Source organism: Leptonychotes weddellii, chromosome 4, assembly GCF_054177405.1.
Source record: "Leptonychotes weddellii isolate Sample4059 chromosome 4, ASM5417740v2, whole genome shotgun sequence".
Classification (NCBI taxonomy): Eukaryota; Metazoa; Chordata; class Mammalia; order Carnivora; family Phocidae; genus Leptonychotes; species Leptonychotes weddellii.
Genome location: NC_138372.1, coordinates 2,062,784 through 2,074,940, shown reverse-complemented (window position 1 = coordinate 2,074,940; position 12,157 = coordinate 2,062,784). Strand labels below are relative to the sequence as shown.

General features: G+C 62.8%; 1 protein-coding gene across 1 annotated transcript; it reads left to right on the top strand.

Moving 5' to 3' along the window:
• The first annotated feature begins 529 nt into the window (after positions 1-529).
• LRRC47 (leucine rich repeat containing 47) lies at positions 530-11,677 on the top strand. Its single transcript, XM_081817334.1, has 7 exons — positions 530-1,174; positions 6,635-7,093; positions 7,931-8,047; positions 8,693-8,808; positions 9,348-9,450; positions 9,728-9,817; positions 9,946-11,677. Exons 1-7 carry the CDS (start codon positions 545-547, stop codon positions 10,192-10,194), a joined length of 1,764 nt encoding a protein of 587 aa, XP_081673460.1. The 5' UTR covers positions 530-544; the 3' UTR covers positions 10,195-11,677.
• Positions 11,678-12,157: the final 480 nt, after the last annotated feature.

The window sequence follows — 12,157 nt, the reverse complement described above, 5'->3', positions numbered from 1 at the left end:
GGTGGGGCTTCACTGCTCAGGGTCGGACCAGGGTGGGGGGGCCATCACTGCTCAGGGTCAGACCCGGGTGGGGCGGGGTGGGGCTTCACGGGTGGGGCGGGGTGGGGCTTCACTGCTCAGGGTCGGACGGGTGGGGGGGGCCATCACGGCTCAGGGTCAGACCCGGGTGGGGCGGGGCGGGGCTTCACTGCTCAGGGTCGGACCAGGGTGGGGGGGCCATCACTGCTCAGGGCCGTATCTGGGGTTGGGGGGCCATCACTGCGTGGGCATGGGCCAGGACCCGGAGGGGGGCGGGAGGGGAAGGCCATCACGGCTCAGGGTCGGACCCGGGTGGGGGTGGGGTGCGGCGACCCCGTCGGGCGGTGGGTCCCGGCCCCCGAGCAGCCCCGGACGCCCGCAGAGGCCCTCCCCTCCACGAGGCACCTCCCGCCGCTCTTCTCCCGGAGGCGCCCCGGGCTCGCGCCGTCCCCGCGACCTCTCCCCTTCCGGCCCGGGCCGGAAGTGACGCGTCGTGCCCCGGAAGCGCCCCTGGAGCGGCGGCGCGATGGCGGCGGCGGCGGCGGCGGCGGCTCCCGCGCCCGAGGGCTGGCCCGAGCTGGAGCTGGCCGAGCGCGAGCGGCGGCGCGAGCTGCTGCTGACGGGGCCCGGGCTGGAGCAGCGGGTGCGCGCGGCGGGCGGGCGGCTGCCGCCGCGGCTCTTCACGCTGCCGCTGCTGCACTACCTGGAGGTGAGCGGCTGCGGGAGCCTGCGCGAGCCGGGCCCGGGCCTGGCGCAGGGCCTCCCGCAGCTGCACAGCCTCGTGCTGCGGCGCAACGCGCTGGGGCCCGGCCTGAGCCCCGAGCTCGGCCCGCTGCCCGCGCTGCGCGTGCTCGACCTGTCGGGCAACGCGCTGGAGGCACTGCCGCCGGGCCAGGGCCTGGGCCCCGCCGAGCCGCCGGGCCTCCCGCAGCTGCAGAGCCTCAACCTCAGCGGCAACCGGCTGCGCGAGCTACCCGCCGACCTGGCGCGCTGCGCGCCGCGCCTGCAGACCCTCAACCTCACGGGCAACCGCCTGGACGCCTTCCCCGCCGAGCTCTTCCGTCCCGGCGCGCTGCCGCTGCTCAGCGAGCTGGCGGCCGCCGACAACTGCCTCCGCGAGCTCAGCCCCGACATCGCGCACCTGGCCTCGCTCAAGGTCAGCGGGGAGCTGCGGGGCGGGGCGGGAGCTGCGCTCGGAGCCGGGCCGCCGCCCGTGCCGGGGCCTCCAGCCTCGCGGGCGTGGCTCCCCTGGCGCCGTGCTCTGCGACCCGTCGCTGGGTAGTTAGCAGGCTCGGCCCCTCTCCGGTCGGGAGCAGGTCAGCAGCAGGGCCCCCTGGCTGAGCGTCGCTAGCTCCGGACACTTGTGATTCCGTGACCGTGGTGGGGAGGCGGCCCCCCGGCGAGGCTCGGATGTGAAGTAACAGGCATTCCCGCAGTGCGGCCCGCTGTGGCTTCGTGTAAGGTATTTCCCTCCGCCCTGACGACTGCCTTCCAGGGGAAGAGGTCGTTATTCCTGTTTAGCAGAGGCCGGGAGGGGTTGCCCGCAGGCAGCAACAAGGACTTGGGGTTTTCCTGGAGACTCCGTTGTCCGGGAGCTGCGCGCTTACTCCTCCGCAGGCCCCAGCGTAGCGCTTGGCGGGACAGGTGCCCCTTAAGCCCGCTGGGCAGGAGCGGGGAGGGTGGAAGTTTCCCGGCCACACCTCAGTCCAGTCTAGAGGCTCCTGTCCAGCACTGTCTCCCCTGTGTCTTCCCCTTTCATCCTTAAAGAGGCCGATGTGTATTTCTTCTTACTCCTACTTTTTTTTTTTTTTTTAAAAGATTTTATTTATTTGACAGAGCACAAGCAGAGGGAGAGAGAGGGAGAAGCAGGTTCCCTACTGAGCAAGGAGCCCGATATGGGACTCGATCCCAGGACCCTGGGATCATGACCTGGGCCGAAGGCAGCCGCTTAACCGACTGAGCCACCCAGGCGTCCCTTACTTCTACCTTTCATCCTTTTAATGCAGACTTTCTTACGCAATAGAATGTCTACGGTTCAACAACTGGTTTATTTCAGCAGAAGTTACTCTTGTACAGATCTGAATGCGTGTGCGTACGCGTGTATGGATGTGTGTGTACGTGTGTGTCACATGCTTGCTGGCATTTGCAGCGCGAGGCTGTGGGGGTGACTCCCGGGGCACTGTGGTCATCCAGGGCTGGAGGCTTCGCTTTGTGGCTGAGGGGACAGAACACGTACAACCCCGTCCGTGTACGCCATCTTCCCATCTGTGGGCTCTCCCGGTTTTCCGGAAGGTCGGTGTACCAGATACGCAGCTGAGTACAGGTCGTGTGAGTGCAAAATCCCTTGTTCCACTTCTCTTCCGATCCAGAATGTCTTCCCGGTGGTTAGGTTTGTTTTGAGTGTTCTGTAGCACGTGTGTGGCACCCACCAGCGATGTCCGTGGCCTTCGTGTGTCCTGACCCCGTCGTTCGGGGGATGTCTCCTCTGCCGCCCTTTCCCCCGCCGTTGCTAGGCTTCCATGGGTCTCTCCCACCTGAGGGGGCCTGTCCCTGTCGTGGAGGGTGTGGTGCCAGAGCTAGCTGGAATCTCTCGGGTTCAGATGTCCTCCGGGGGCCTTTCTAAAATGATGCCCCCGTGAGCCGTGCTCGTAGAACTGTGTGAAGAGCGTTGCTGCCCGCGCTGGGCTTGTGCGGACAGACACCCCTGCAGCTGCTGTGGGAAGGCAGCTGGGGTGCGGGAAACTGAGCTCGGAGGCAGAAGTGTGGGCTGCCTCAGCGTCTCGTGGCCGTGCCGCTGGTTCCCGCACCGGGTCCTCGCCTGTGGGAAACTTGCGGGGACGGCCACCGTGCCACGAGCGGGGAGGACTCCAGGACCGACCGAAGCCTTGAGTGGGAACAGCGACAGTTGTTTCACGTGCTGACGGGTCCCCGCCCAGGGTGGCACGGAGCCACTGTGCTCGCTCGGGCCCGAGTGCCCTGCTCCCCTGGCGGCGAGCACAGGGCTGGGCTTGGCTGGAACGCTGTGCTGGCTGCTCGCTCCCGGGACGTGCGGCCGCCGCTCTCTGCCCAGCGGCCTAGTGCACTTGTTCATGGCAGCCCAGGGCTCCTGAGAGCATGACTGCAAGAGGCGTAGGCTTGGAGCTGGCACTCCCACTGCACCCGGCAGATGGGACGAGTGAAGCCCCGTCCACGTTCCTGGGGAGACTTCACGCAGGAGGTAAATTCCTGGGGCGCACTGCTCCCTAGGAGCCACCGGAGTAGCACACAGGCCTCTGCCTGTCCCTCCCCTCACTTCCAGAGTGCGCCCTCCCCCAGGGAGCTGCCCCAGGCGGTGGCCCCAGACCTGGCTGCCGTGAAGGCCCGACCCTCCCTCCCACTCCAGCCGCCGGTGACAGGGAAGCCCAGAGATGGCCAAGTACTCTCCGTGCCGGACCTCACCGGCTGGTTAGCGGCCTGTACTGAGCCCGGTTCTGTCGCCGTCCTGCTGTCTGGCCATTCAGCTTGGCTGCCCACAGGAGGCCTTGGAGCATCTGGAGGGGTTTCTCCCCGGGGGCGCCTGTCGTTGCACTGGTCTGTCGCCCGTGGGGCTCAGCTGCCGAGGATGGCGGCCCCTCACGGCACTCCTGCCTGCGTCACAGGTGACGGGCTCTGGCCAGCCACGGCTGACAGGGACGGGCGGAACAGATGTGCCCCGGTCTCCCCATCCCCTCTCGCCCCCCGCCCCCTGCCCCTGCTGGTGCCTGCGCCGATTGGGGCCACCCGGGTCACTCACAGGTGGGAGTCCCCCTGTGGTCAGGCTTCATTCACAGAGAAGTTGAACTTGGATTGTGAAACCTCCGTCCAGCACGCAGACACACTGAAGTTTAGAAGCCCTTCCTCCGTCTTCGTGTCTTCCCCATGGGCTGCTTGGTGCCTGGGTGGGGTTCGGGTCCCCTCCGGCGGGCACACCCGCTGGAACGAAGACGGCTCCTAGCGCCCCTCCGGAGGTGGCGTGTTCGTCTCGGGTTGCACAGCCAGGGATTTAGCACCCCTTCCCCAGCATACGGCCCTGCAGCAGTGATGTTCCCAGAGGTGCTCGGCAGCCCAGGCCCAGTGCCATCTCTGTGACCTGCAGGAAGGGGGTAAATGGGGTCTTCGTGTGTCGGCTCCAGGCACGTTTCGGGGAGCCGGTCCATGTGCAGTGAATTCTACTCTGCTTTTCGTACCCTTTGGGGGTCGGCACGCACAATCCGAACTCGGCTTCCTGGTCAGAGACCTGCCCTCCTGCAGGAGTTAAAGTCCGCACCGACGTTACCTGTCACCTCAGGGCTCCTCCTGAGGCTCCCTTGTTCCCTTAGTGTCCTTTTCTAGGCGTGAAACCCCACTGAGTCTGCTGCACTTACCTGCCACTGTCCACATTTCTACAGGGCCCCCAACTTCCAGAACCCCGATCTGCCACCTCCCCCTCCCAGTCCACATTCCCACGGGGCCCAGCCCAGGGCCTGAGCTGCCCTCTGGGCCCTGACCGCTGCCCCTGCTTACTGCTCTGAGATGTCTGTGATTTGCTCGTTATTAGCCCTGAAGGAAGCCCCCTGACCCAGGACCCTCATACCGTTGGCCACTGTGGTGGGGGCGGCAGCTGGGGAGGCACGGCCCCCCAGTCTCCCCTCCTCTCCGGTTCCTCCTCTGCCGCCAGCACATGGCATCCACCCGGCCGGCCTCCTGCAGCAGTGATGTGACCCCGACAGAGTCCTCCAGCTGGCCTGAGCCCTTCAGACAGTGTGGCGGACCCCACAGCTGGTGTGTGCTACCCCAGACCTGACCCCAGAACACCAGCCCTTCACGGCCGCTCACAAGCTCCGGTGGTGGGGCTGATACGGTCCCCCTCCCCAACCCGTCCCAGTCCCGCTCGAGCGAGGAGAGAGGTCGGTGAGGCAGAGTGGCCACAGCTGTAGGAAATCGTGTTGCCCACAGCCCCTCGGGCCGCTTGGTCCCCCCAAGGGGACTGACGGCCAGGTCTGGCTTACGTGCTTCCTTCCTCTCGTCATCCCCGGTCCTGAGTGCAAGCTGGAAGCCGGCTCTAGCTGCTCGCTGTCTCCTGAGCCCTGGCAGGGGCTCTGCAGCGGCACCAGGTGCTCGCCCGCCTGGGAGTCTGTGCGCTGGCTCTGGGCTTCTCAGCAGCCCCAGGACTGCCTCATTCACAGCTGGGAGTCTGTGCGCTGGCTCTGGGCTTCTCAGCAGCCCCAGGACTGCCTCATTCACAGCCGGGGTCTGACTCGTCCCCGCCACCAGCCAAGAGGCGGCATCTCCTGGATCATCAGCCCTTGCTCCCCTTTCAGCTCGTGACAAAATCCCTCACCAGTCTTGCTGGGGCCTGTTACGTCCCAGTCAGGCCCAGGACTGGTGCTGGCCTAGCCCACCCAGTACGAGCGCTTGCTGTGTGTGTGCACATAGCGGGGGTGGGGGGACTGCCCTCTCACCACAGCTGCCGGAGGGGAAGCAGAGGACCTGCCCCAGACCCACCTACTAGAAGGCGGCTCCGTCGGTGTCCCTCCTGCCCGGCCCGGCTCTGGTGTGATGACCCCTCACGGCGGCTCTTCTGATGGTTTCCATCGTGTCAGCGATGCTCATGCCAGCCATGTGTTTTTGCCAAAGCCCGGTCATTAATAGTGACGGCAGGTTCTTCTGCATGGGCCATAGTGTTTCATGAGCCTCCTTTTTTTTTTTTTTTAAAGATTTTTTTATTTATTTATCTGAGAGAGAGAATGGGAGACAGAGAGCATGAGAGGGGGAGGATCAGAGGGAGAAGCAGACTCCCCGCTGAGCAGGGAGTCCGATGCGGGACTTGATCCCAGGACTCCAGGATCATGACCTGAGCCGAAGGCAGTTGCTTAACGACTGAGCCACCCAGGCGCCCCCCCCTTTTTTTAAAAGATTTTATTTATTTATTTGAGAGAAAGAGAATGAGAGAGAGACAGCATGAGCGGGGGGGAGGGTCAGAGAGAGAAGCAGACCCCCCGCCGAGCAGGGAGCCCGATGTGGGACTCGATCCCGGGACTCCAGGATCATGACCTGAGCCGAAGGCAGTCGCTTAACCAACTGAGCCACCCAGGCGCCCCTCACAAGCCTCCTTACGGCGCAGACAGCCGCAGCCCTGTAGCCTCCTGGGTCAGGATGGGGGCCGAGAACCCTGGCCAGCGTCTGAGCTGGTTCGCCATTCTGCACACAGGTGGAGTTGAGCGTGCTGCATCGTCCTGCTGGGGGCTTTGTGTTTACATACGAGGAGGAATGCTTGTGACTCATGCGGTGTTGTTTCTTTTCAACTCTTTAGTTTAAGAAATGTGAGCACCACTTTGTGGGGAACCTGTTTCTCGTCTCAAGTACTTACCTGCTCATAACCACAAGTTCTCCTCGTTCTGTGCTCTTTTCTCTGTCACCTTCGTCCATTGGGATAGTTGTCACCACAAGGAACCTCGCAGGGGAGCAGGAAGCGTTTCGTGGGGGTTGTGGGCAGCCATCACCGTGGGCTGTGTGGCCGCGGTGTCAGTCTGGGCGCAGAGCGGGGGACAGGCCGTGTGGGGTGGGGCAGCGCGCGGGGAGGCAGCGTGTGACCGCAGGCCCTCCATCTCCCTCCCAGACGCTGGACCTCTCCAACAACCAGCTCAGTGAGGTCCCAGCGGAGCTGGCCGACTGCCCCAAGCTCAAGGAGGTCAACTTCCGGGGGAACAGGCTGACGGACCGGCGGCTGGAGAAAATGGTGCATGGCTGCCAGACCAAGTCCATCCTGGAGTACCTGCGCAGCGGAGGCCGGGGCGGCGGGCGGGGCAAGGGCAAGGCGGACGGCCCGGAGAAGGAAGAGGCCCGCAGGAGACGGCGCGAGAGACGGAGGAGGGAGAGTGTCGAGGGGGAGGAGGAGGAGGTGGACAACGCCAGCAGACTGCTGCTCCGGGTCCTGCATGTGTCTGAGAACCCCGCCCCGCTGACCGTGCAGGTCAGCCCCATGGTCAAGGACGTCCGGCCGTTCATCGTGGGAGCCGTCGTGAGAGGCATGGACCTGCAGGCTGGGAACGCCCTCAGACGGTTCCTCACCTCCCAGGTGGGTGCACGCGGCCCAGGAAGGGCAGGGGCGGGCAGGCAGAGGGGCTGGTGGCCCGGTGTCGCTCTGTGTGTGCACAGAGCAGGTCGGACCTGGGCCTCGGTCCCGGGGGCTGCCTGTGGGAGTGGGCACCACCTGCTCATCCAGAGACCCTTCTAGTCCTGCCTTGTTTCTGAAGTCAGCTTTGTTGCAAGGGGAGATCGGTGTTTCCCGAGTTTCTGATGTCTCTGGGGATTTTCTGGTTTTTGTAGTTTACACAGTTTCCTACAAGATAGTATGAAAATCGTCAGCTGTTCTCACACTAGACGAACATCGTGATTTGTTTTTCTATGCAGTTATGCAGTCTGCCCAGCTTTTAAAGTAGAAGCCACTTTGATGTTTGCAGACCCCCCACCGCAGCCCCGTGGGGACGATGCAGCTTTCTGGAAGTCTGTGTCCTGTGCACTCCTAGCCAGGAGTTTAGAACTCAACCATCAGTGTTCTCAAAGAAAAACGTGCTGGGGATATTTTTCTTCTTAAGTCATATTTTTATTCAGTCAAATTTTAGTTCAGGGAGGGTTCTTTGAAGTCTCAGATTCTCTGTTACAGAAAGAAGAAATTCTGCCCCTGAACAGATTAAGAGTTTTCCAGTGACGGTTCCAAGGATGTGTTTTGGGTTGGGGAGGCCACGGGAGCAGGCAGAGGGGCAGGGCGCAGGGCGGGCAGAGGGGCAGGGTGCCCGGCAGAGGGGCAGGGTGCGGGACGGGCGGGCAGAGGGGTGGCGCGCTGGGCAGGCAAGGTGCAGGGCGGGCAGCGCGGGGTGCTTGGGCACTGAGCTCGGCGGGTCTCGCGTTGCAGACGAAGCTTCACGAGGACGTGTGTGAGAAGAGGACGGCAGCCACCATCGCGACCCACGACCTCCGGGCCGTGCGCGGGCCCCTGCTCTACACTGCCCGCCCGCCGCACGACCTCAAGGTGAGGGCACATGCCCCTCCCCGTTTGCACCTGTTTTGCGTTTCCATGAGGCGCGCACGCTCTCACGGCGTGCCTGCGCTCCCAGGCAGCATCTGACGCTGCCCCCGGCGAGCACCCCGGGTCACACACAGGCCGCATTTGCAGTTCGTTTGAAAGTACACTCATCAGAGGAGGGAGTGATTTCAAAGTGGTTTCCTTCATTTGCTCAGCTTTCACCAAACACGGGTTTATGTACTGACAGCAGAACCCCTCACTTGGGTTGACTCGTGTGAGCTGGGTTTGTCTGTTTCTCCCCGGGGCGTGGCGGGGTCCCCGCGGGCAGTCCGGGAGCCCAGCTGCGCACCTGGCTTGACCGGCTCCTCCCCCCTCGGCCTTCCAGGGGCCACAGGCCTGGGAGTCGCCGTGGCGTGTGGCGGGTTGAAGGTTAAGCCCAGCTTCGGGAGGGCTGGCGTGTGTGGCAGGTCCCTGAGGGGCCTCTGGGGGCCCCGCGTGCTCACGCCACCATCACAGGGAGAATGGCGGGTAGAGCCGAGAGGGGACGCTGTGCCGACGGCCACGTGAGCGGACGACCGGCAGCGTGTGGTGGCCGCGGCCGTAAGGAGAGCTTGTTCCATCTGAGCTCACCACCAGGTGTTCACCCCACAGATCGTGCCCTTGGGGCGCAAAGAAGTCAAGGCTAAGGACCTGGTGCGGCAGTTACAGCTGGAGGCCGAGGAGCACAGGAAGCAGAAGAAGAGGCAGAACGTGTCGGGCCTGCACAGGTGGGCGGGGAGCCTCCCCTCGGGGCGCTGCAGCCACCCCGCGGGGGCACGCCTCCGGCCTCCACTCCACTCAGAGGCTGCCATAACCTGAGGCTGTCCCTTACAGATGTTAAAATCTCCCAAACTTCGTTCCCTGTGCTTCAGAGACTCGCGTGGGGTGAAAGGAACCGTGTCAGACAGGCCTCTTCTCTCAGAGCGGGGGCTCAGACGGGCTTTCTTAAGCACGCAGGCCCTTCATCGGGAGGGACGGGGGTCCTGCCCACAGCACGAGTGCAGGGACGGGGGAGGGTAGTGCGGTCACCCGGACGACAGCAAAGCCATCAGCCTACAGCATTTTGTCCACATCACCAGCGGCTCGGGTGGGGTATGGGAGGCCTGCTGCGCTAGGCCCACGTGAGGACAGGCTTTAGCAGTCTTCCTCCCAAGCTCGTAGATGCCCCGATCTCACACTGATTAGTCTCAAGAGCTTGCATTTGTCCAGTGTGACCCGTAGGTGTGCGTTCCCACGGTTGCGCCACCTCCGTGTTTTTTCCCCGCAGGTATCTGCACTTACTGGACGGGAAGGAGAGTTACCCCTGCCTCGTGGATGCGGATGGCGACGTGATTTCTTTCCCACCGATAACCAACGGCGAGAAGACGAAGGTCGGGCAGGGCCTGTGCGTGTCCGTGTGTCTGGGGGTGCCCCCCGTGATGGCCCGTCCCCACGCCAGGCCGCCCGCAGGGGCCCCCGGTCTCCAGAGCCCATGTCCCCCTCGTGCGTGGTGCCGCACCAGGCATCACCATGTGCGTGTTCCCACCGTTTGGGAAGGGGCGGTCCCAGTTTGTGTGGCACCATGTTCTACAGGTTTTTCCTCAGAGCACTCGCTGATGTTTCTGGCAACTTTATTCTTCCCTGAAGCCCCTCTGATTTCTTTTTAAGATTAAGAAAACAACTTCTGATCTGTTTTTGGAAGTAACAAGTGCTACGAGTCTGCAGACCTGTAAAGAGATCATGGACGCCCTCGTGCTGGTGAGTCCGTGCTCTCGCCCAGTTGGCACTCTGGCCACAGGGACGGACAGCGCGCCCTCCATCTTCCTGCCTCCCCTCGCACGCACGGCTGCCCCGGTTGCCTCTAAAAGAATATTTTTCCTTTGCAGAAAATGGCAGAAATCAACAAGTACACACTAGAAAATAAAGAGGATGGATCACTTTCAGATCCTGAAGCCGACGCGGCCTCTGGACAGCCTCCGGGTCCCAGCGGGAGCCCAGGTGCCAAAAAGGCCGGGAGCGCCTCACTGGTGGTGGAGCAGGTCCGGGTGCTTGACGAGGACGGGCACCTGAAGGTGGTGTACCCTTCTAAGACAGACCTGGGCCTCGCCGCTCCCCACGTGACCGTGATCCGCTGAGCCCCGGCCGCCGGGTGCCCACCAGCTCCGCCACGCGGTCCTCAGCTGCGCCTGTTGTGCTGACGTTAAGTTATTCGTTACGTTCTCACCCCGTGGTTTTTAAGATCCACGCCTCTGTTCGGTTGTCTGGACGGTTCCATCCTGACACGGTGACGCCACATTACCACAGACTTGAATCGTTTTGCCTTTCCGGCACCAAACTATTCTACTAACGCTTTCTACGAAATTACTCAAATATCAGAATTAACTGTTGAAAACGTTCTGAAATCACACGAACACAGCAAATACCTTTATTCAGGGGAAAAAAGACTGAGAGGTTTGGATATTCAGCTCTGCGCCGGGAAGCTAGGTGACGTGCACCTCAGTGACTGCACCAGTTATTTCCCTACAACACAGCGGCTTTTAAACCCTCACCACGCTGGCGGCGCAGCCTCGATGTGGAGTGACGTCCTGTCCCTGGCTTGCCCCAGATCATCTCTTTACGAAAAAAATATTTTTTAGGTGACCTTAGTATTGGCAGAAGCATTTTTTTCTTCTTGTTGCGGCTGGATGCATTAGGGGAAGCGCGACAGAGTCCCCTCGTGCGGCCCCGGAGAGAGGACCAGACGTCAGAACGCGCAGCTCCGGGCTCGCGCGCAGTTCCCTGTTGCAGACCGGCCGGGACGTTCTGTCGTCAGCCAGCTAGAGGACAGACGAGGGGCGTGGCTGCGGAAGGTGAACTTTGAAGCCAGCAGCCACAGAGCGCGGCCGGGTGTGAACGGTTCTTCGGCATTTTGTGTTTTAGGTTATTTCCAGTTTTGAGTGTCTCGGGCCCTAGACCGTGAGTTCGCATTTGTTTCTGCGCGCAGGTACCCCTCCCTGGCCACGGGGTAGGTGGCGTTTACTGACCTCTCTGCTTCATGGTCTGGCGGGGTTACGAGACACTCAGCTGGCTTTTGGTATTTAGTGACCCCGTCGGTGTCACGTCCTGTGACCTGCGAGAGAGAGTTTGTGTGTTCTGCAGACTTGGGGAGCGTTTGCAAGAGGCTCAGTGAACCCATGCGTTTAGCCATCAGAACCAGACGTGGGGTGGGGGGAGCTCACGGAGGCACGTGGTTCTCCCAGAGCTCGGCCAGCCCGCTTTGTAGGACCCGGCCCGGCTCTCTGGGCACCTCCTGGGCTGAAGGAGGTGGGCCAGATGGTGGCTTTTCCTCGTTTCGTTAGCCCCAAACCTACCAAACGTCCGTGCTGGCGGCTTCGGCTTGTCATGAGCCCTGGGCACTCAGGGCGGCGACTGCTGTGGGTGGCCTGGCTGGCGTGGGTCTGTGGCCAGGGCGGGGGGGGGGGGCACGTCCTGTCAGCTGTGACCTCAGTGCCGGCCCGTTGGCTTTCTGACGCAGCTCAGCGCCGCGTGAGGTGTGCAGATGTGTTTGACTTACCACTGGAAACCAGACATCCTTCCTCTTTGCCGGTCCAGGCCACTAATAAACGTCATTTAATAACATCTGTGTTCCTCCCCAGTGAATCCTTTCTTGGCAGTATTTCGGGGTAGTGACTTTGGGGAAACAGAGGACCTGAACCCCCCCTTCCCAGCCCAGATCTTGCCAGCAAAATGCAAGAAGGGCTTAATGATCACACAGGCTCTGCCCAGAGAGGCTGCTGGGCCCTCCAGGTCTGGAGCGGGAGGTGGACCCCCTCCCAGGGCACCTGCCCCCAGCAGGTCTCATTCCTGAGTCTCAGTGGGAGGGGAGACTGCCCGACAACTCAGCAGGGTGCTGTCACCCCTCCCTGGCCAGGGCCTGCGGGGCCACATCTGGTGGAGGCAGCTCACAAGGGGGTGGTATGTGGCCCAAGGGCCTCTGCCTGCAGTCTCCCCGCACAGAGGCCCGGCCGCTGGTGCAGCCCCCGGAAGGGGACACGCACGTCCACCAGGGAGTGGGCTGGCGCACCCTGCTCTTCATCCTGAGACTTGCTGGGCCTTGGG

Coding starts and splice junctions, on each gene's coding strand:
- LRRC47 (XM_081817334.1), top strand. CDS start 545: ATGGCGGCGGCGGCGGCGGCGGCGGCTCCCGCGCCCGAGGGCTGGCCC. Junction 8,809..9,347: donor AACGTGTCGGGCCTGCACAG/GTGGGCGGGGAG, acceptor TTTTCCCCGCAG/GTATCTGCACTTACTGGACG. Junction 9,451..9,727: donor CCAACGGCGAGAAGACGAAG/GTCGGGCAGGGC, acceptor TTTCTTTTTAAG/ATTAAGAAAACAACTTCTGA.